Below are 24,737 nucleotides of genomic sequence, written 5' to 3' on the forward strand. Positions count from 1 at the left end.
TGGTACGGGAACAGAATACCTTTCAGAGCTGAGGACTTATAAAGAAAGCTTCAGTCACTGGGGACGTGCTCTGTAGGGAACTGGAACACTGGTCCTCCATCTCTCTCTGTTTCTTGGTGTCTCTTAAGTGGCTCTTCTTCTCTGTCATGTTTTCATTGTGAATGATGTATGTAACAGGCACAGAGGTAATAGGAGCCAGGAGACTATGGACTGAAGCCATCAATGCTTGTAATGCCATCAATGTTCTGTAAATTATTTATTCAGGCCTTTTGTCTCAGTGACAGAAAGGCAATCCCAAAACTCACAGATTAGCCAGGATAGAAAAGGATAAACATAGTGGGGTGCAGTGGCACATGCCTGTAATCCCAGCACTCTGAGAGGCAGAGGCAGGTGGACCGCTGTGAGTTGGAGGCCAGCCTAGTATACAAAGAAAGTCTAGGGCAGCCAAGGCTACACAGAGAAACCCTGTCTTGAAAAACCAAAATAGATAGATACATAGATAGATACATAAATAGATACATAGACAGATCCATAGATGCATAGACACATAGATACATAGATACACAGATAGACTCATATATAAATACATAGATACATAGATGAAAAGGACGAATGTAAAGACTTAATGAAGTTCTGCTGAGAACATGTGAGAATGACTGAAATAAAAATCAGCAACAATATCAAAGTCTTGACAGCACAGTGAGAAAATAAAAAATTAAGACATCACTGGTAGAATGCAAGGTATGAGAGCCAATCTGCAAAAGTTTCACAATTTTATAAAAACTCAAGCACCACATTCCCTAGGAATTACACTCTTTGGCTTCTATCCCACAGAAGTGGAAATTTACATTCATATAAAATATCTACATGAATGTTTATAGCAGCTCTACTCACAAGAGTCCAAAACTGACTGTAAACCTATGTCTATCATTTCGCTAATGGCTGAATGAGCTGTGGTATATCACAGCCTGTGCTGTGAAATTCTACTCAAAAATGAAAGAGCATAAATTAGCAATGGATCTTTGGATAAATGTCAAAGGCATTATGGTCAAAAGTAGAATGATAAGTGAAAGAAAACTATTCTGAAAAAGGTGTGTGTGTGTGTGTGTGTGTGTGTGTGTGTGTGTGTGTGTGTGTGGTGTGGTTCTAATTATATGGTTTTCCAGAAATGGCAAAAATTTATACATGTATATATGTGTATTATATATTTATGTGTGTGTGTTGGTTTGTTTGTTTCTTAGAAGTTAGGGAAGGGAAAAAATGACAGAAAGGGTATTTTTGGTGGTAACTGAATATTTCATTGGGTTCACTGTGTCATGGTTATATGACCTTATGCATGTGATAACTGTCATAAAATTGTGGACATATTTTTAAAAACCTGTACATGTAAAACCTTGTGATATCCAAGTAATTGATGCATTTGAGTTCTCAATTACGCCAGTTCTCTGTTTTCATAATGTAATATAAATAAGTAAATCAACACTAGTAAGCAATGCACAAGAACAAGATATATGTAGAAAATAGCATGTGATCCACTAACAGAAACTACAGAAGAGGAGAAAACAGAGGAAGATGTATTTGACGAAAGCATGAAGTCATATGTTCAAGAATTAAAGGGGAAAATGAAAGCCCTCAGACTAAATATGTTCACATTCCATCAAAGTAATGGATGAGGATTCATAAGTAAACAAGGTAGCAACATTTACACAGACACTCTAGCATGCAGCCCTGAGCAGGGGAGAGAAAGCAGACTGTCACATGAGAGTGCTCAGCTGCAGCCATGCTGTGAACAGTTTAAGCCATGGGGACACTTGACTGTATAAGCTCAAGTACATCAAAGGGCAGGCAGAAGAGCTGAGGAAACACACTGGACAATAGTTCAGCTTGGGGTTTTTGGTTTTTTGGGGGTTTTTTTGTTTGTTTGTTTGGTTTGTTTGGTTGGTTTTGCTTGTTCATTTCTATTTGTGTCTGCTTCTGTGTGTGCACAGTTACATATGTGTGCATGCACATGGGTATGTGGGTGTACGTCCCTACATGAGGACACCAACAGTCCCTTATGTTTTGAAACAAGGTTTCAGCCCAGAGCTCTCCTGATAGCAACTAGTGCAGCCAGCAAGTTTGCTCCAGAGATCTAATCTTTAGCTTCTGAGCTGTGAAATACTTACAGTGGTCCCTATGCCCACCCAGTTTTTACTGGATTCCGAAGCTCCAAACTATGGCCCTCAGGCTTGCTGTTTGTGTGGCAAGCCTTTTAACTACTCTTAAGTGGCTGTTCTTCTCTGTCACGTGTTTTCATTGTGAATGATGTATGTCTATCAGATCACATCAAGAGTGGCTGCATTGTCATCTTCTGTGGCCTGGTAAGGCTGCTCCCCCCTCAGGGGGAGGTGATCAAAGAGCAGGCCAATCAGATTATGTCAGAGGCAGTCCCTCTTCCCATTACTATACTGAGGGATATCCAAAGCCCATGATCAATAGTAGACTATTAATTGTTATCACACTATGTTGTAAAACTGGTCAGAGAAAATTAGGAAGCAATATAGAAGATCTGACTACATTTGCTAAGTTTAATCACTGAGATATTTGTAACGTCAGGGAATAGGCAGTGTTTAAAAAAATTGCAACCCTTTTCCCCCCGAAAAGATGATCATACTCAAGATACTCTGCTCGCCGACCGTACTATGAAAGCAACAAAGTCCTAAGTACCAAGAACTAGCTAAAAATCACCATGTGCTTGACAAAAACTAAGTCCTACTAAATTAGCAAACTTTGGTTCTAAAATGACATGTGTTCCTTTGGAATTTTTTATGTCTTTCAGAGAAACTTTATCACATGGGTCTCTTCATTAAATGTGAAAGGTTAGTTTATTCTTAGGAGTTTCAAGGTGTCCACTGCTGCAACACATAGACCATTTTTCCCTTAGCTTCTCATGGATTAAGGTGTGTGGGAAACTCTTCATTTTTGCAAGCTTATTTGAATCTTATGTTTCACTAAATAGTCTTCTAATTTTAGTTGCAGAACTGTGTTAGCTTTTGTATACATGGTCATTGTTGGCATTCTTCCTTTTCACAACAGAGTAAGACCCTGGAGTGGAGAGCATCATTTTTACTAACATATCAGTGGCCAAATAGTAAGCAATGGCAACATCTAGCTTCAAGAGAGTCTTGGTATTAACATTTTTACTGCCACTCTATGCCCAACTAAAATACTAATACTGAAAGGAAAAGCAGACCCCATACAGGCATATAACAAGATCCGCAAGATAGACATATGCTTTATTCCTTTAACTTGTTAGTTCTAAAACCCACCACAATATTTATGATATTAAATCAATCTCATATTCTGAATAAATTCCACATGGGCATGAAAATTATCTTAATGTATTGCTGGATTCTATTTCATAGAGCTTGATTCAGAAGTACTGCATCTGTGTATATTTAAAAAATGTGTTTTGGTGCAGAAAGTAGTAATAACCTTCAATTTACATGGTACTTTACTGTTTTAAAATAATTTCATACATATACGGCTTGAGAACTGACAGTAATCAAAAGTTGACTACATTTTTTAAAATAACTATTTGAAATGTATAAGTTGAAAATATTTACAAGTGAACAGTGAATGTTTTTCTTATATTTGCCTAAATCCTAGAGAGCTAAGACTAAGACAGACTAAAGCATAGATTGGGAAAGAGGAAAGAATACAGAAGTGTTCACACCATCCAAGGTGCACAGGCAGGAATGGGCAACAGGCTCCATACAGTGCTTTGCATTCTGCTGGTATTCTAGCGATGTCACTAATGCAACAATTAAGCAGAGGTCACTCATCAGCAAACACTCTCAGGCTTTGTAAGCTTTGGATTCCTGACATACACACATATATCAAATGAGTCCATGGCTGCAGAGTGTTGTCACTGATAGACAAGGCACTAGAGAAAGTACAAGGTGCCTGTGGCAGTTGAGTGTTGTCTGTCCTGGTCACACGTTATTACCTCTAACTGACAAGGTTTTCCAGGATACACAGTGATTACATAAGAGCATTCACTCACCACCCCAAGACCTGAAGAACATTTGGGAAGAAGATAGACTGTAGAATGATACAATTTTATTGAGGAGGCATTTCACAGGAGTGGCTTCGTGTTACAGTAAACATGGAATTACTCAAACAGCTTGGTCTGTATGCATTTACCTATACAATAGATGCTATCTGTGTATGTCATTTTCATGTGCCTTTGAGTCCATAGGGTCTCACAGATACAAAGTACATCAACAGAGCAGCACAGAGCTCAGAGACTGTTCCTGTGGTCTCAGCAGCCCTGCCACACTCACCAGCTTCCATTTCTCTCCTTTCCTGTCTCTTGCACATCTGCAGCTGCACTTCTGCTGCAGGTGTACATCTGCATGAAGTAAAGATCAAGGAAGTGTGACTGCTCACATCAGTGCATGCCTCCCTCAAACAAATGAGGTCCAGGAACAGCTTCTTGGCCTGGATTGTCTGCACTTACCAGAATAAGTCGTCCAAGTGCAGTTAACTTGACGCCGGTATTGGGGGGGTGTTTGTTTGGCTTTGGCTCTGGGCACCTTACACAGCCAGTCTGCTTTTCTCATTCATGCGTGTGCCTGCATGAACTTATGTGCAACATGTGCATTCAGGAGCCCACCAAAAGCTAGAAAAACGTATCAAGTCCCTTGGAACTGGAGTTGCATGCAATTGTGAGCCCTTTTGTGGGTGTTGGGAATTGAACTTGGGTCCTCTGGAAAAAAAAGCAAATGCTCTTAACCACTGAGCATTTCTCAAGCCTTTTTTAGTGACTATTCCAACTGGGATAAATTAATATACCCAGTATAATGTTACTCTAAAAGTCTAAAGTACAAAGAGAAATGCTTTGAGAATCTCATCTTTTTCATTATCAGACCTGGCAGTTGTTACAAATATCAGAAATGAATAGGATTTGTGTCAAAATGAATAGACCTGCCCCATTACCATGTATGCTTTTGTCCTTCCCAAAGGATGCTGTATACCCTCAAGTCCCCACAGTGGTAGAAACAACAAGCCATCACTAGGCACTTAGGTTTAAAACAAACAGTTTAAAATAGTTAATTATATCTTACCCTGCAGAAAGAGAAAATATTTTCTCAGATCCCTGAAAAAAGATAATGAATAATTTAGAGCTTTGCAGCAATGAAAACTCTCAGTGCTGTTTCTAGAGTGCTGCACTGGATTAAAATGTGCCGTCTGTTTCCAGAGAGCAGTTCTTCATGATTATACTCTCTGGCCTCTCAAACATGAATTCCTAATAGGAAAATTGTAGGCTGAGGGCAGGGCAAATAGCGCCAGGGCATTCAGGCCAACAGGTAAGAAACAGGTTAAAAGCTTTAAGACTAAAAGCCTGGGGCAGGTTCAGCAAAATGTAGGTCAGCCTCACAGAATACACAAAGTACAAACTAAAGCTGAGAATTTAGGAGGAAACTAAAGCACACTCTAATCTCTGTCCTTTCTGCTGATCCATTAAGAGAACTCAGTAAAAACTGTTTTGTTAGCAAACCACATTTGGTTGCTTAAAATATAGAAAGTAAAACTATTTGGTGTAGAAAAGCTGTTTTTGAATAAGTAGTTCTGTGATGATGAGTAGAAACAAACTTTCTAAACCAAGTATCAAAACTGAAAGCAATTAAGGAATATATCAGTTTGGTTATTAAAATATAAATGTGTGCCTGTCTGAGCGTGGAAAGCCTCTCAATTTATCCCACATCCTGTCTTTCCAAAAATCTATTCTAGAGCTTTACATAAGCATGTCTAGGGAACGTAAACAAGGAAATAAATAGAAAACCATGACCCTCCTCAGTACTCATATATCTCTAAAATAACCACAGCTCTGGGATGAACCCCACCCCCAGGCCAGATTAGTTCAGAGTACAAAGAAGACACATTTCTGTAGAGTCAAAACACAGTTCTATAGAGTCTGGGGGTGGCCTTAATCCCTCACAAAACTCCAGACCACACGTAGCCACTAGCCAGAATAAACACAGCATGTGAAGGGGCTACTGGATTGTGGGTAAATTCTGCCAAATTAGAATTCAAACCATAGTTTCAGTAATTCTTTAAAACAGTAACAAAAGTTGAACACTCAGCGAGTGGCTTGATGCTCTTACAACATCAGTGCAACAATTGTAGGAACATTGAAAATACATAACCAATGACTGGTCTGCCTTTGGGCATACCTGCTTTTTTTTTTAATAATGTAAAAATATTTTATAGTGGCAAATAAATGCTTCTAAGGCAGTTGACTTTTAAAGTATTTAATCAGTCTAAGGGAAACATTGTCAAGGAAGTGGGGCTAAAACTAGAGAGCAAAGTCAGAGAGACTTGCCACACAGCCAAGCCCCCCCCAACCCCAGCACACACACACATGCATGCAACTGGTTCAGTCTAGCCAAGAGATCCTGTCCCAGTTTGCTGCCTGCCTATGCCCTGTGAGCATTTGCAGTAGGGTTTCTTTTTTCCCCGAAATCTACAACACACTGAGAGATCAAAAGATTAAAAATCAGTGTCTATTATTAATGTTTAAGGCCTGAACTAGCTGGGTGGAGAGGTCCAGCAATGCTGTGAGGGGAAGAACTCACCTTACTGCGTTCTTTCCCCACTCACTAGATATACAGTTACTAGGAAACTGGCCCATCCCCCTAGGGAGGGACACCAGATCATTAATGGTCTGGGGACCTTCGTATAGCCAATCAATTCAAAATGCAGCATTTTGACCAATAGATGCTTGCCAGGCAGGAATTGCCCCTGCCTTGGGCATGCGGGGATGGACCAGAATCTTTAAATCACCCAATTAACCTGAGCATGGGGCTCTCTCGGCTCTCACTGCTTTGGCGGTGGGGGGTGTGAGCCCAAGCTGCAGCTTGTAATTTGTAATAAAAAGATCCTCGTGTGTTTTGCCACAGACTCGACTCCTGGTGGTGGTATTTTGGGGTATTGCAATTCGGGCACAACAACACTGAACAGTAAATGTGTTCCATTTCACTTAATCACCCCAGGTAATGCGATATTTCCACCTGGAAGTGAGGCTGTGTGTATACCAGCTAACATCTTTTCCTGCAGATTGAACTGTGGGATTCTGTCCGTGTGTCAGCCACAGTGACAGATTTACTTGCTCTGTTAAATCTGGTGTCACATGCTTCTGAAAAGACCATGTGCATAAATTCTTAGAACAGCTTACTGAGACCTGTTCCTTACAAAGTGTCATGACATGGGGCAATGACCCACATGGCTGATGTCCAAGGAAAGTGCCTCTGCCTTCAAGCTCCGTAATAACAAGGCCACTGTGGTGGAAGTATATGAAAAGGCAGTGACATTTTTCCAAAATTAGCTAACTTTATCTTCCCTTTGCTTGGCAGGAGGTCACATAGTTGTTTCCATTGAATTGAGTAAAAATAAGCAGAAAATAGCTCTGAGCCCATTATATCAGTTAGCCAATCCTATTGGAGCTCTTTGAAAACCCCTGCTTGGGTAGTCACTAATGGAGAAAATTACTTGGAAAAAAAACAAAACAAAAACATGGTACTTGGAGATCTGTAATTGAGTATTTACAGAATATATAGGTGTGGGGTGGGGAGAAATGGCACAGTGAGGTTGGTGGTAGGAAGCTGAGTGTTTACTTCTTTGCAATAAAATGGAAACTCCTTTTGCTCTTTTCGGGGGATCTATAGAAAGATAGATCCACTTTGACCAGATTCAGGGCAGCACCTTAGAGAGTAGCTGCCGTGTGCATACATGCGTGAGTGTGTGACTGCACTACCTGTGGGGGCTTTTAGGTGTCTCAACATTGAATGAGATTTCTGGAAGTGTAAGGTTGTAGAGTTTGGATTCAAGGGGAACATGAGACGAGTTAGGCTTTGTAGTAGGAAAATTCTATTAGCAGAGGTATTAACAGTGTGAGCAGACAGCAGTATGATGGGGCCCTGAGGAGTGCTTGGGGCTGCTTCTTAGAAGATTCTATACCGTGTGTTTGACAAAGCCCCTAATACATGCATGCAGTCAAGCTGTTTCTGAATCAGCAATGACAATGGGAAGGGCACAAACCTGGAAACACACATTACTTTTAATTCTAGAGACCAAATTGCTGTATTTGGGGGAACTATCCATCAAAATGATGGCACTTTACAAAACAGCCCTGGCTAGCAGCAAGTAATACCCTTGCACACATTTTGCTCTGACTGCCACCCCTCGTCCAACCCTCATTGCCCACTTCCTTGCCCCTCTCGTCCCAGGTGTGGAAGACATCGTGGCTATAATGATTCCTGAGCCCAAAGGGAAGGAGATAGTGGGCCTGTTGGAGAGAAACATCACGGTGACCATGTACATCACCATCGGAACCCGGAACCTGCAAAAATATGTGAGCCGCACGTCGGTTGTGTTTGTCTCCATCTCCTTCATTGTCCTGATGATCATTTCCCTCGCATGGCTGGTCTTTTATTATATCCAGAGGTTTCGCTATGCAAATGCCAGGGACAGGAACCAGGTGAGTAGCTCATTAAGAAAAGTATGGCTCTGTCAACTCAATGCAAACGACACATATTATGGTGTAAATTTTGTAACTCACAAGTAACAGGGTGAGATTAACAGTATTTTCAGACTCTATCCCCCACCACACACGCACTCACATGCAAACACATTGCTAACCTCTGTTGCAGTTTTTCAGAAATTTCTTACACTTCTGAATTCTGATGTTTTACTGACATTGTCATCTAGATGTTGATTTATTTCATACCTCCTCCCATTGCTCATTTTTTAAAACAACTGTTTGTTTAAGCAGAATGAAGAAAGAAGGGGAGAGGGACAGGGGCCTAGATTATAGTAAGAGGGACAACATGACTCAGAAAGAGCCAGGATTTCCTTCTTGGAAACATAAGGGGGGAGGGAGTTTTATTTTTAAAATAAAGCTGGGTTTTAAAGGAGTTAATTTTTGAATGTATATACATTGTATAAATGTGAATGTTGTACAATGGAACGCAATGAAAAACAATTGTCTTCCATGTGAGTCCTAGCTACTTACTTCTACTCCATAAAGTATCTGCTCAGGATATTTTACACATATCTAAATGCACGTCTTTCTATGCCATATCTCTTTATTCATCTCCCATTGATGAAAATGTTTTCTTTTTCACACAAGACATACAATATGTGATACATATGTGATACTTAGCATACTATTTAGTATAAGGTAAATCCTGGGAGATTAATTGCTAAAACTATAGTATATTATTTAAACTATGATGACTACAATGTTGTCTTCCAAAAAATATTGTTGAAGCAATTTATACTTCAATCAATAATATTTAAAAGTAGTTTGCTGGGAACATCAAGTTGACTCAGCAGGCAAAGGTACTTAACTCCAAGCCTGTTAACTTGAGTTTAATCCCCAGAATACAGAGTAGAAGAAGAGAACTGAGTACAAGTTGGACCTTTACATCCACCTCTTGGGACAAGAACACCTATATGTGTTTGGCACTAGTTTTTCAAATGCTTTACTGTATTTGGGAGTTCCTTAAAGCTTATATCTTCCTTCCAATTCCCCAACACCAGGTAGGGAAAAAGAAGGCAGTAAAGTAAAGGGGTTGTAGTCCTCTTTCCTTCTTCCTGCTGGGTAGGGTCATAGGATTCTTTGGGGGTAATAGCAATATCCATCCTTAGAAAATATAGAAGTCCAGGGAACCAAATAACCAGCAAACCAGCAAGAGCAGCAAGACCTCTTCTGTCTCCTGAAAGCAGCCGCCCCTTCTTCCTCTGGGCTATCTTATTTATACCCTTAAAGTTCTCAAAATTCAACAAAAAGCCCCTCTCAGAGCCAGCATGAGGCAGACAGCCTGCTGCTGCGGACAATCTGAATCAGTCCCATGTCAGACATACACACACAGACATATCACACACAGAGAGGCAGATACACACACAGGGAGACACTCCACACACAGATACAAAGAAAGATAAAGACACACAAACACAAATTAAAAAAGAAAAAACTTTCCATAGCATTACCAAAAGAATGTTAGAGGTTTTCTTGTGATTCAATGAATATCACTTTTTATTTTGTTTTATTCCTGTGATGGCAGGGAATAAACCCACAACCTTGCACATACTAAGCAAACAGCTAACCTCCAAGCTACATTCCCATCACACTCTTTAAATTATAGGTAAAGCTAAAACCTTTGTAAGTGTAGTTTAAAACACGAAAGTTTTGTTAAGTCCCTGCTTCTGTGAGCTAGTGGTTTTCAGCTGAGTTGTGGAAGCTTTCTTACTAGTGTCTCCTTGTTGGTCAAGGAAATTAACTAATTTTTTTTATTGTATGGGATTTATTTCTCCCAGATTCTCAACATCTTTGGCTTTACCTGTAGTGCTCTGAAGCATGAAGATTTGTTGCTCTTGTTAAGTTACTGACTCTATCCAGTTTTGCGTTGTTTTTTTTTTTTTTAATTGGTTTTGTTTGGTTGGTTTTGGTTTTTTGAGACAGGATTTTTCTGTGTAGCCTTGGCTGACCTGGGCTTGCTTTGTAGACCAGGCTAGCCTTGAACCCACAGAGATCTGCCAGCTTCTGCCTCCCTGAGTGCTGGCATTAAAGGAATGTGCCTCCTCATCCATCTGTTTATCCAGTTTTGAATATACCACCAAAACTTTTATAAATGGATTTTCTCCAAGCCAAAACTTTAGAAAAACATGCTTTTGTCTACCTCATTTTTATTTCTCTTTTATAATTAGATATTACAGAACTTTTCCTTATAAAGAATAAAGCAGAGATGCAATGTTTTTATGATGGCCTGCCATTTTCATGAGTTGCATTTGTTGAATAAATAATCTTCCTCTCATAGGCAGTAGCCTCCTTTGACAATATTAAATCCAAGGAAGCAGATCCTGTTTTGATGGTCTATAAGCTGTTCCCTTCGTCTCCCTGTGCCTTCCTGCTCCAGTATATCATTTCAAGAACTACAGAACTACTGTGTGCCTCACATCCGTACCTGTTGGTCTCCTCTGTTGTATTGTCTTCATTATGTTTGTGTTTATAGAGCTGGGAATTAACATCAAGCTTGTAAACTTATAGGATAACTTAGGAGAATTGTACAATGTGATGTTGAATCTCCTCTCTAAGTACAATTTATGTTTTTCCTTTCTCTTGCCTCTTTAGTCTCCAGTAACACTGTTAAATTATCACTGTCAATCTGACATAGTTTTCTTATGCTTATTCTCAGCTGTTTAATCATTATGTGCTGGTTTGTTTCTATTTTTTTCTGACTTAACTCTGTATCCCAGATGTATCCTGCTCCCTCATTCTCTCCTAATCCCACCTTCCCTCCCTCATCTCCTCCCTGCCCCTTTCCAAGTCCACAGGGCAAGACCTCCTCCCCTTTCATCTGACCCTGTTTTATCAGGTATCTTAAGGACTGGTTGCAAAGTCCTCCTCTGTGGCCCAGCAGAGCTGCTCCTCCCTTGGGGGGGGGGAGTTCAAAAAGCCCGCCATTGAGTTCATGTCAAAAATAGTCCCTGTTCCCCTTACTAGGGAAACCTACTTGGTTACTGAACAACCACAGGCTACATCCGAGCAGAAGTTCCAGGTTATATCCATACATGGTCCTTGGTTGGCGAAACAGTCTCATATAAAACCCCTGTGCCTAGATATATTTGGTCCTTGTGAAGCTCCATCCTCTCCAGGTCATATTAACTCCCCCTTCTTTCATATGATTCCCTGAAGTCTGCTGAAGGTTTGGTTATGAGTCTCAGTATCTGCTTTGATACACTGCTAGGTAGAGTCTTTCAGAGGCCCTCTGTGGTAGGCTTCTGTCCTGTTATTTGTTTTCTCCTACATCCAACTTCCATCCCATTTGTCTAAGTAAGGATTGATCATCTTACCCAGGGTCTTCTTTCTTGTTTATCTTCTTTAGGTATAAAGATTTCACTATGCTTATAATATCTTATAAGTCTAAATAAATGAGTATATACCATGTGTGTCTTTCTCCTTCTGGGATATCTCACTAGGAATGATCTTTTCTAGATCCCGCCATTTGCCTGCAAATTTCATGATTTCCTAGTTTTTAATTGCTGAGTAGTATTCCATTATGTAAAGATATCACAATTTCTGTATCCATTCCTCCGTTGATGGACATCTGGGTTGTTTCCAGGTTCTGGCTATTACAAATAAAGCTCCTACAAACATGGTTGATCAAATGTCCTTGTTGTGTACTTGAGCAACTTTTGGATATATGCTAGGAGTGGTATAGCTGGATCTTGAGGAAGCAGTATTCCTGATTGTCTGAGAAAGTGCCAGATTGACTTCCAAAGTGGTTGTACCAGTTTACATCCCTTTTCTCTGAAAGAAAGAAAGAAAGAAAGAAAGAAAGAAAGAAAGAAAGAAAGAAAGAAAGAAAGAAAGAAAGAAAGAAGGAAGGAAGGAAGGAAGGAAGGAAAGAAAGAGAAAAAGGAGTTCATTCACATTGGGAAGCATTCTGCCATCTGGTATTAGAAGAAGGACCAAGTTTGAATTAGCTTACCGGAGGTATCCACCTGGTTTCTTGAGGTTCATAAGTTTAAAAACTCCCAGCATCTCCCATGATAATGATGCTTTTTGTGCTGTACTGTACACAGAGATGGTCATGCCAGTGTAGCTCTCCATGGAGTGGGATTCACTACGTATTCACAGCAAAGTCTTTTAGATGAAGATGCAGAGAATAAGGGTTACAACTGAGAGTGGAAAAGAGACTTGGCTACTGTTCTGTGCTTCCTGAAAAGGGGTGATGGCTAAAGGCACCAGCTTGGAAATCAGATGGATGAGGGTCAAACATTGATGATACCTATTGGCATGACCTTAATGTTTGCCCTGCCCAGGCCCCAGTTTCCTCAAATGTAAGGTTGGTATCATAGCATGGCAAGTTTGGAGTCATGCTATGAGAATTAAACAAGAAATAGGTGGCATTATCAGAAGAATGTCACTAAAGTCATCAGGAGTGTAGGGTTGACCTGTAGAACGGGTACTCCGAACAAGAGTCTAATCTAAGCAAATATGACTTAATATCTTCTCCAGTCTGTCCACTACTGATGCTCTTAAAGAGATGCAGAACATTGTCTTTCCTCATTCAAGAGTCATGACCAGCACGCCATTAACACAAGAGTTCAAGAGATCAACATAGCAATTAAACCGCATCAGTTTATATTAGTCCTCTTCAGAAAAGAAGACCAAAGGACCTGAAGGATGTGTCTATCATTGTTCTTAGGGTCAATAAAGAAAAAAGAGTTACATAAAATTGTGATTGGGCAAAGAGCCCAATGGGGATAGCAATGGCAACCTGCTCAGATTCTTCTTGGGTTTTTCTATGCTGCATCCTTTCTCCTTAGTAAAGCCTGACTTCTCAGAAATGAGGGCTTACAGGGAAGAGAAGCAAATGTGACCTTTGCAGGTTTCATGTTTCTTTGGGTTTTGTGGGAAGGGGAACTGCTCCTATGAATCATGTTGGAGAAGAGGAATTATGACTTCTATGACTTATTTCAGGGAAACAGAAAAAGTTTCCTCTGAAACTTTGCTTCTGAAACTGCTTCTGAGACCTTTAAGTGTCCTCGATGAACTGAGTACATCAAAATGTCATGCTTGTGGGTATAATTTTCTGAGCCCAACACCATATTTTGACATCCTTGATTCCACATGTTTGTGTTATGTATCCATTCTCTCCTTTCCTGCATTTCTAATACTATAAGTAAATGAAGAGGAAAATGTCTTATATTCCCTAGTTTCCTAAATATTTAGAAGACTGCCAATTCAGTTCCTTGAGTTTGATGGAGTATGTAATCACATAACACTTTGTGGATATTTATAGGCCTTTTTACTTTTAATATATAGTTCAGTCCTTATTTTCCATAAAGCAATTTATCTTCACTACTGTCAAAAAAAAATCCCAATAACCTTGATAAATGTTTTTTGTACCTGTTCAGAACAAGTTGATAGATGCATCTAATTACCAGCATGCCCTACTCTTCACAATCTTTACTGAAAAACAGAATTTGGAATTAAGCATACAAACCATACCAACACTATGGGGGATGCCCCTGAAATAGAAGGATGGCACACACCACTGTTCTTCTTCAGCCTACCTAAAGTCTTCCATCACCATTGCTTTAACTGAGAATCACCAAAGAAAGGTTGTGTTTCTTGATAGACCACAGGTCCCAACATGCGTGGTCTATATTCAGGCACCATGAGAAATGGGGATTGAGAGCAGCCTCCTCCCTGTTTGAACTCCGTACTCTTGAAAACTCGAAGTTAAGCATGTAGCTGGGTGACAAGACTCCTGCTTAGCCCATGTGATGTCTTGGACCCCATCTTTAGGAACACCAAGATGCAAAGCCAAAGAAAAAAGTAAACTAAAGGAAAAAGATGAACTACAAAGGAAACAAGAGCTTTATAGGGCTTGTCTCTGTCATGTTGCATCACTTCCTTGCTGTGGCAACATACGTAAAATGATGAAGGAAGGAAGCCAAGATGGCGACACTGAGAGGACACTGGGTCGAATAAGCAGGACAGCAGTGACTGCATAGCAACCAACAAATCAAACTCTGGGCCTCAAAACACCAGTGATTGTGTTTCCCAGGTGAGAGAAAACCCCATGATGTGAGAAGTAATTGGGTCCATTCTCAGGACACCCAGCTAAACCCCAGAAGAGTTCCCGGTTTCTGGTAGGCATTCAGTCACCAGCCCAGAGCCACATGCCTGCATGCTCTGATCACTATCCCAGACTGAACTGTGGGCCCCACAACACCAGAGACTGGCTTTTCCAGTCAATAGAAAACCCCACTGTGAAGGAAGAAATCAGGACTGACCTCAGATCACCCAATCCGTGGAAAAGGTTCTGGGCTCTAGCAGACTTTCAGCTGCCAGCCCAGGGACCTGACTGTGCATCTGACTCACTGTCCCAGACAGAACTGTGGGTCCCAGGGCACTAGAGACTGGGTTTCCCTGTCAGGAGGAAATCCCACAGTGAAGGAAACATCAGGTCCGACCTCAGGGCACCCAGTTGAACCCTTCCTGAAAAGTTCTGGGGTTTCTGCACGTGCCCAGTTGCCAACGAGGAGCCACCTGCATGCTCTACTCACCATCCCAGACCGAACTGTGGACCCTAAAACATCACAGACAGGGCCTCCCTATTGAAAGGAAACCCCACAGTGGGGGGAACATCAGATCTGACCTTAGGACACCCAACTAATCCCCAGAAAAGTTCCTGGACTCTCACAGGCTCCAGACTCTAGCCTCCTGCCATATGCATGAGTACTGTGCTCACCTGCCACTGATTACTGCTTGGATACTGGGGCACAGAGTTCTACCCTCAGACCTACAGAAACCTGGGATACACAGGATCAGCCCCCAGACACTTCTCCAAGGCACAACCTGTCTCTCTAGCCAAACTGACCAAACTGCAGGGCTCCAAGGTTCTTCAAGAGGGCTGTGCCCAGCAAACACAGTATAAGAGCAGCAGCAGCAGCAGCTCAGTAAACTCAGAGCAAGAAACCCAGTGGCATGGTAGCTATTTCCAGGTCTTCTCTTAGTGAGAGTAGAGCCCTCCTGACTACCAATGGCCATGGTTACTACACAGGTCCATACACCTGAGGTGAGCTGTGGCAATTCCTGAGAAGCACTGACCATTTGGTGACATACCCAAAAAGCTGAGGCAGTCTCCTTCAGGAACAACCATCTTCATGCCAAGAGGATTCTCCCCACCCCAGAATTCCAGCAGGCACCAGAAACAAACAACCAACACTTGAGACAGCCAGATGGGTAGAGGCCAGGGTAAAAACACAACCAACTAAAGGCAAAGCCATACGGCATCTCCAGAACTCAGTTATCCAGGGGCAAGTAGCCCTCGACACCCTATCATAAGTGAAATTCAAAAACATGGCCTTACATCTATGCTTATGAAGAGGATAATGTAGGAAACAAATAAAATGCATAAAGAAATAGAGGAAGATAAAGTCAAACAGATTAGGGCTATCTGTAAAGAAATAAAGGAATATAAAGTCAAACAGATTATGGTCATTGTAAAGAAATAGAGGAAGATAAAAGCAAACAGAGTATGGACATCCGTAAGGAAATACAGAAGATGCAGCCAAACAGTTTGTGGCCTTCAGAGAGGAAATGATTAAATCACTGAAAGAAATAATAAAAGAAGAATGTTCAAACAAATAGGTGAAGGAATTGAAGGGAAAACAGGAAAACACAGTCAGACAGGTGAAGGAAATCAACAAAATGGTTCAAGATCTGAGGATAAAATTGGAGAAATCAAAGAAAACACAAAGAAAATCATGGAGAGGAAGAACTTAGGGAAGAAAACAGGAACTACAGAGGTAATCATAACCAACAGACTACAAGAGATGGAAGAAAGAATCTCAGGTGTAGAAGATACAATGGAAGAAATCGATGTATCCATCAAAGAAAATATTAAGTCTAAAAAAATTCTTGGCACAAACCATCCAAGAAATCCAAGACAACATGAAAAGACAAACCCTAAGAATGATAGGAATAGAGGAAAAAGAAGATTCCTTCCTCCAAGGCCCAGAAAATATTTTCAACAAAATCATAGAAGAAAGTTTCCCCAACTTAAAGGAGAGGCCAATAAGAATACAAGAGGCCTACAGAGCACCCAATAAATTAGATCAGAAAAGAAAATCCTCCAGGCACATAATAAGCAAAACAGTAAGTATACAGAACAAAGAAAAAATACTAAAAGCTGCAAGGGAAAATAGGCCAACTAACATATAATGGCAAACCCATCAGAATCATACCTGACTTCTCAACAGAGACGATGAAAGCCAGAACTGCTTGAAAGGATATCATGCAGACCCTAAGAGAACATATATGTCAGCCAAGGCTACTATACCCAGAAAAACTCTCAATCAATCATCATAGATGGAGAAAACAAGATATTCAATGACAAAAACAAAATTAAGCAATACCTACCCACAAATCCAGCATTACAAGAGATACTAAAAGGAAAAATACAACCCAAGAAAGCTAACTGCATTCAGGAAAACACAGGAAATAAATAACCTCACTACAACAAAACTAAAAGTAGTCAAGCACACAAACACACTACCACAACCAACATCAAAATAAAAGGATATAACAGCCACTGATCATTAATCTCTCTCAACATTAATGACTCAACTCTTACAGGCTAACAGAATGGATGTGTAAACAAGACCCAACCATCTGTCACATATAAGAAATACACCTAAGTCACAAAAATAGACATTACCTGAGGGTAAAAGGCTAGAAGATGGTTTTTCAAGCAACTGGACCTGAGAAGCAAGCAAGAGTAGCCATTCTAATATCTGATAAAATAGACTTTCAACAAAAAATAATCAAAAGAGATGGGGAAGGTCACTTCATACACATCAAATGAAAATTCCACCAAAAAGACATCACAGTCTGAACATCTATGCCCCAAATACAAAGGCACTCACATTTGTAAAACAAACATTAATAACACTTAAACCACACATACATCCCCACACATTAATAGTGGGAGACTTCAACACCCCACTCTCAACAAAGGACAAGTCAACAAAACAGAAATTAAACAAGGAAACAATGACTCTAGCAATGAATCAAATGAACTTAGCAGACATCTACAGAACATTACACCCAAACACAAAAGAATTTACCTTCTTCTCGGCACCTCATAGAACCTTCTCAAAAATAGACCATATAATTGGTCACAAAGCAAGCCTCAACAGATACAAGGAGATTGAAATAATCCCTTGTATCTTGTCTGATCACCATGGAATAAGGCTGGACCTCAACAACAACAGAAATAGCAAAAGCCTACACTCACATGGAAACTGAACAACTAAATGACAGCTGGGTCAGGGAAGAAGTAAAGGAAAAAATTAAAGACTTCTTAGAATTCAATGAAAATGAAGGCACAACATAGCCAAACTTATGGGACACAAGGAAAGCAGTGTTAAGAGGAGATTTTATAGCACTAAGTGCCTTCAAGAAGAAATTTGAAACATCTCATACAAGCAATTTAACGGCTAGAAAGCCCTAGGGAAAAAAGAAAGAAAGAAAGAAAGAAACAGACACACCCAAAAGGAGTGGTGGAAATAAACTCAAGGCTAAAATCAATATAATAGAAACAAATGAAACAAGTCAAAGAATCAATGAAACCAAGAGCTGGCTCTTTGAGAAAATCAACAAGATAGACAAACCCTTAGCCAAACTAACTAAAAGGCAGAGAAACACTATCCAAAACAACAAAATCAGAAATGAAAAGGAGGGGACATAGCAACAGACACTAAGGAAATCCAAACAATCATTAAGTCTTACTTCAAAAGCCTATACTCCACAAAATTTGAAAATCTAAGTAAAATGGAAAATTTTCTTGAGTGATTCCATTTGCTAAAGCTGAATCAAGACCAGGTAAATCAATTAAATAGTCCTATATCCCCTAAGGAAATAGAAGCAGTCATCGAAAGTCTCCCATCCAAAAAATGCCCAGGGCCAGATGGTTTCAGTGCAGAATTCTACCAGACCTTCAAAGAAGAGCTAAAAACAATACTCTTCAAACTATTCCACAAACTAGAAACAGAACATTACCACAATCATTCTGTTAAGCCATGGTCACCTTGATACCTAAACCTCACAAAGACCCAACAAAGAAAGAGAATTTCAGGCCAACCTCCCTATGAATATTGATGCAAAAGTACTCAATAAAATACTTGCAAACCAAATCCAAGAACACATCAAAGATATCATCCACTATGACCAAATAGGCTTCATCCCTGGTATGTAGGGGAGGTTCAATGAATGGAAACCCATCAATGTAATCCACCAAATAAACAAACTGAAAGAAAAAAAAAACACATAATAATCTCCTTAGAATGTTGAAAAAGCATTTGATAAAATCCAACATTCATTCATGTTTAAAGTCTTGGAGAGATCAGGGATACAAGGGACTTACTTAAACATAGCAATGGCAATATACAGCAAGCCTATAGCCAACATCAAACTAAACTGAGAGAAATTAAATCAATCCCACTGAAATCAGGGACAAGGCAAGGATGCCCACTCTCTCCATATCTCTTTAACCTAGTTCTTAAAGTCCTTGCTAGAGCAATAATACAATTAAAGGAGATCAAGGAGATTCAGTTTGGAAAGGAAGAAGTCAAATTATCACTATTTGCAGATGATATGATAGTATACGTGAGGGACCCCAAAAATTCTACCAGGGAACTCCTAAAGCCAATAAACACCTTCAGCCAAGTGATTGAATACAAAATCAACTAAAAAAAATCAGTAGCCCTCCTGTATATGAAAGACAAAAGGACTGAGAAAGAAATTAGGAAAACTACAGCCACAATAGCCACAAAAGATATGAAGTACCTTGGTGTGACTCTAACCAAGCAAGTGAAGGACCTGTCTGAAAAAAAAAATTCAAGCCTCTGAAGAAAGAAATTGAAGAATATATCAGAAGATAGAAAGATCTCCCATGCTCATGGCTTGGCAAGATTAGCATAGTAAAAATGGCCATCTTACCAAAAGCAATCTACAGATTCAATGCAATTCACATCAAATTACCAACACAATTCTTTACAGAACTTGAAATAACAATTCTCAACTTTATGTGGTATAACATGAAACCCAGAATAGCTAAAACACTCCTGTACAACATATGGTCTAGAGGTATCTCCATCTCTGATCTCAAGCTGTACTATATAGCAAAAATAATAAAAACTGCATAGCACTGGCATAGAAACAGACTGTTGGATTAATTAATCGAATAGAAGACCCAGAAATAAACCCACATACTTATGGACACCTGATTTTTTACAAAAGTGCCAAAACCATACACTGGGGAAAAGGTAGCATCTTCAACAAATGGTGCTGCTCTAACTGGATATCTACATGTAGAAAAATGCAAATAGATCTATACTTATGACCCTGCACAAAACTAAAGTCCAAGTGGATCAAAGACCTCAACATAAAACCAGACACACTAAACCTGTTAAAAGAAAAAGTGGGGAAGAGCCTTGAACTCATTGGCACAGGAAACAACTTCCTGAACTTCTGTCACCAACAACACAGGCTTTAAGATCAACAATAAAAAAAAAATGGGACCTCATGAAACTGAAAAGCTTCTGTATAGCAAAGGACACTGTCATCAGAACAAAAATCCTACAGATACTGGGAAAGGATCTTCACCAACACTATATTTGACAAAGAGCTAATATCCTGAATATATAAAAAGCTCAAAAAGTTAAACAGCAACAAATCAAGTAATCCAATTAAAAATGAGGTACAGAGCTAAACAGAATTCTCTGTAGAGGAATATTGAATGGCAGATAAACACTTAAAGAAATGCTCAGTGTTCTTAGTCATTAAGGAAATGCGACCTGAGATTTCACCTTACACTTCATAGGTTTGATTATAGACTACAATAAAAGTATCCTCTAAATATTTGGGGCAGGGAGTGTTCCTAGACTGTTTGGCTATTAACGCATCAATTAATGCATTGATGAAGCCAGCATCCTCATCAATCATCACATCTCAATAGAGCCACCAGTTGATGAATGAGTCTTTTATGTCCAACTCAGTCATGTTGGCACATGTCTTTAACCAGAACTCAAGAGTTTGAGGCCAGCTTGTCTACATATTGACTTCCAGGCCAGCCAGGGCTTCATGGTGAGATGCTGTCTCAAACAAACAAAAAAAAGTTTATGCTTTGGGGTCTGCGGGTATGGCTCAGCAGTAGAGCATTCATAGCACTGAGTAAGTTTCAGTATTTCTGACCTCTTTAATTTGCATTTTGGAAATCCCAAATACCAGTTAAAAAGTATACTTTTTTAATATTGAACCAGGAGTATTTTTCCCCACTGTGTGATTTTCATGTCCCTTAAAAAGCAATACAAAACTGGAGGAATCACAATCTTCAAAATGTTTGCCTTGGATCTGCAAGACCAGAGTTCAAGTTCCAGAGTGCACACACACACACACAAAACAGCTCAGCATGATGGTATATGCTTACAGACCCAGTGCTGGAGGACAAATAGGTGTTATCATATGGTGCTTACCCACACACATGTTCACACACAAAACAAGTTTTGGCATATATACATGATATGCAAATGGATGTAGCATTTTATTTTATTACTCCATGACAAAACAAACAAACAAAAAACTTACATTGCCTGGTCCCATAATCACTATATGATGTGTGATATATGTCTCAGAAATTAAGTTTTCTATACTCCGGAGCCTGAGCCACCTGTTCTGCTCCTACAAATTGAGTTGACTGCCATATTGTTCTTGAAACACTAACTAAAGTGGTGTCCTTTTCCTTCTCAAAAGAGATATTATCTATTGTAATGTACAGAATGAGGTTTGGTTTAAAAAAAAACACAATGAGACAGTAATGAATCTATGATAGCATATTTCTCAGAATGATTGGATGAACTATGTCCTTCCTACTTTTGCTACCAGAGTCCAAGTCCATAGGGAACCTGACTTTGGGTAGATTCATCAGATCCAGGTACTCATCCTAAGACTCAAACAGAAAGTCATCAAGAAGTCCAGGAAGATAGAGAGAGAAAGAGAGAGAGAGAGAGAGAGAGAGAGAGAGAGAGAAACAGGTGGAGGGGATCATCAAACGCCTTTGCCTGTCTTCAAGAATATTGAGTCCAGGATTATAGCTGAAGGGGCAAGAAGCATAGGAAGTTAATACATCTTGGTCAAAGTGAGGTTTGGTCAGTCATTATCTCAGAACTGTTTCTCTGGGGAAGTTGAAGTCCTCACCACTTAAGGGCAATTCACTTTCCATTTGGAGATGAGCTCTTTATTTACAGGAATAAGCTCATTCACTGTCCAGTGCTTACTGTTCTCAGCCAGTTTAGGGACATTGCTAGAGACAGAGAGGCTCCGCTCCCAAAGTGCAGTCTGGGACAGGATGTTGCAAAGTCTCACAAACTATTGATTATATTCATGTGTATAATGTATGTTTGCATTTGCCTGCAAGAACACATACAGAAGCCAGAGACTGATGTTGAAATTTCCATCTCTATTTCTCTTGACTTTAATTTTTGAAGCAAGGTTTTCCACTGAACTTGGACTTTGAATTTCATCCACACTGCTTGCCAAATTCCCACCCATACCCACACCCCCCCACATGCCATACCCCCACATCCTGCACCCCCCACACACACATACACACACGCTTGGCCCAGCTGCAGCTCTGGAATCTTTCCATCCTCTCACCCCCAGCCCAACTGAAGCTCCCAGAGCTTTCTATCCCCTACTCTACTCCACTCCAACTGGAGATGTGCTCACATCCAGCTTTTTACCTAAGTGTTGGGGATCCAAACTTAGGCCTTCATGCTTGCTCATCAAGTTCTTTAATCTATGAGCCATAGTTCCAGCTCCAACTCCTCTTGGTGTCTTTGTCCTTAAAGGGGAAGGGCTTCCAGCTTTGGATCCTTCTTAAATAATTGATGTACCTATGTGCAGACTGATCAGGAAATGACCCAAAAACTTAAGGTGGTAATGGTGCCAGAAATAAAATGAAAGCAAACATGCTAAGCTTTACCTCGCTTTCAGTTAAGCACTTGGGTGTCTGCCAAAGTAACCTCTCCTGAAAGACCTTTGAGAAGCATGTGACATCACAGGACTTCCAGAAGGGAAAGCCTTCTTTGTTCTCTAGCTCACTGACTCTCAGGCTGTTAGTTGTAGAAATTTAGGAAGCTACCTTCCAACATGACTTTACCCTGTAGAAAACCACTTTTATCCTCTGGACTTAGGTCATACAAATGTCAGCAATGAAAGGACCCCTAACCTTTAGCTGTCTTGTTTATCATGATTCCAGATACCTTAATACAGCTTGCTTGTCATTTCCTGCATGGACTTTACTAATTTTTTTTTAAGAAAGGCAGCTTGCAATGTCCTTTGAAAGGGCATAGAAAGAGCCTTTTCTCAGAAAGAAAGGGAATCTCTTCAAACATTGGTCAGAGGTACAACTCAATAGTAGGATGCCTGCCTAATATGTATAAGATTCTGGGTTCAGACTTCAGGAACACACACACACACACACACACACACACACACACATACACACACAAACTATCTGATTTTTATGTGGATGTTGACAAAAGTAAAATTAAGCAGTCAAAATTTATATACTTTTTTTTTCTAACATGCTCATGTTTAAGGGCATATATCATTGTTAAAATATTGATTTAAGTAAAATAAAATTTTGAAAACATTCTTTTTAGCCAGTTGTGGTGGTATGTGAGCACATGCCTCTAGTCTCGGTGATCAGGAGGCTGAGAGGGGTAATGAGAAATTTCTGCCAACCTGGATTCCCTAGGGAAAACCTGACACAGAAAAAAACAAAATGGGAGGGGAAGAAAGAGGGAGATAGATTACTTCCAGTTTAGCTGAATTTTAGAATAACCTGAAGCAGTTATTTGAAAATACTATTTTTCATTTAATTACTCGCACACTCATTGGAAATTTTAAAAATAAGTATGATTGAATTGAACACAATATCCCAAAATACCAACTAAACATAATTGCAAATTTTTCTGAACTTTAAAAAGAAAGATAAGCAGCATTTCATGGTACTGGAAAGATGGATCAACAGTGGCTGCTCTTCCAGAGGACCCAAGGTCAATTCCCAGCACCAACATGGTGGGTCACAACCATTTGTAAGCACAGTTCAAGGAATACAATGTCTTCTTCTGGCCTCTGGCCAGAAGCACCAGGCATACGTATGACCCACACGCATGTTTATAGGCAAAACACTAGTGTGTGTATGTGTGTGTGTAATAATAATTTAAGTAGTTATTTAAATATAAATAACTAATTTTTTAAATAAGAATGATAACCAGTATCTCCTCTGGGGTTCAGGTGTCTCATTTTATATGTAACATCCTGTATACTTGAGGCGTTTACTCTCAAGAGCAAAATGGAGTCAGTGCTTTCCCTTTTTTTCCAGTACTTGGTAGCTACTGATCAAGACTGACAGCCTCAGCATACTGTTTACTGAGCTTTACTGCCTTACAGCAGGTATCATTACAGTTCCTTTGTAATTTCCCCCCTTCTTAGTTAAATTTCCCAGCTAATTTTTATGCTTTAAAAAAGTCTATTGTTTGAATAGTCTGTTTACTCATATTGTGTGGAAATTCTTCTACATGATAAGCTACACAGGACAGGAATTGGGGAAATTATTTTTCAGTTTCATTTTTTTTCCTGAAACCCAGATCTGCCTTTGGCACAGAAACTATGAGTAGATTTTGAGTCTAAAACCAACCCAGACTGCATAGTAAAAAGCAAAATAAAAATTTGTGTGTATGTATGTATGTGTTTGTTAAGTGACTGGGTGGCAATTAATGGAGGCAACTTTATTTCATATGCTGGGACCATAGTGCGATACAAAAATAAACATGGGTTATACTTTTAGGGAGCTTACTTAAAGAAAATGTAACAGACGATTTTCATAAAAACAAATACTGGGCAGGTCCTGGTGGTGTGTGACTGTAATCCCAGCACTCTGGGAAGCAGAGGTTGGTGGACCACTGTGAGTTCGAAGCCAGTCTGGTCTACAAATCGAGTAGGGGACAGTCAAGGCTATACAAGGAAACCCTGTCTTGAAAAACCAAGAAAGAAAGAAAGAAAGAAAGAAAGAAAGAAAGAAAGAAAGAAAGAAAGAAAGTAAGAA

General features: G+C 39.8%; 1 protein-coding gene across 1 annotated transcript in view; it reads left to right on the top strand.

Moving 5' to 3' along the window:
• Rnf150 (ring finger protein 150) overlaps nucleotides 1-24,737 on the top strand; it is a 252,755-nt gene that overhangs the window by 160,054 nt on the left and 67,964 nt on the right. Inside the window, 1 exon segment of the mRNA XM_055620948.1 lies at nucleotides 8,271-8,521. Within this exon segment, the coding sequence (XP_055476923.1) occupies nucleotides 8,271-8,521 (251 nt within the window).

This window comes from Psammomys obesus, unplaced genomic scaffold, assembly GCF_907164565.1.
Source record: "Psammomys obesus unplaced genomic scaffold, mPsaObe1.curated_primary_1811, whole genome shotgun sequence".
NCBI lineage: Eukaryota > Metazoa > Chordata > Mammalia > Rodentia > Muridae > Psammomys > Psammomys obesus.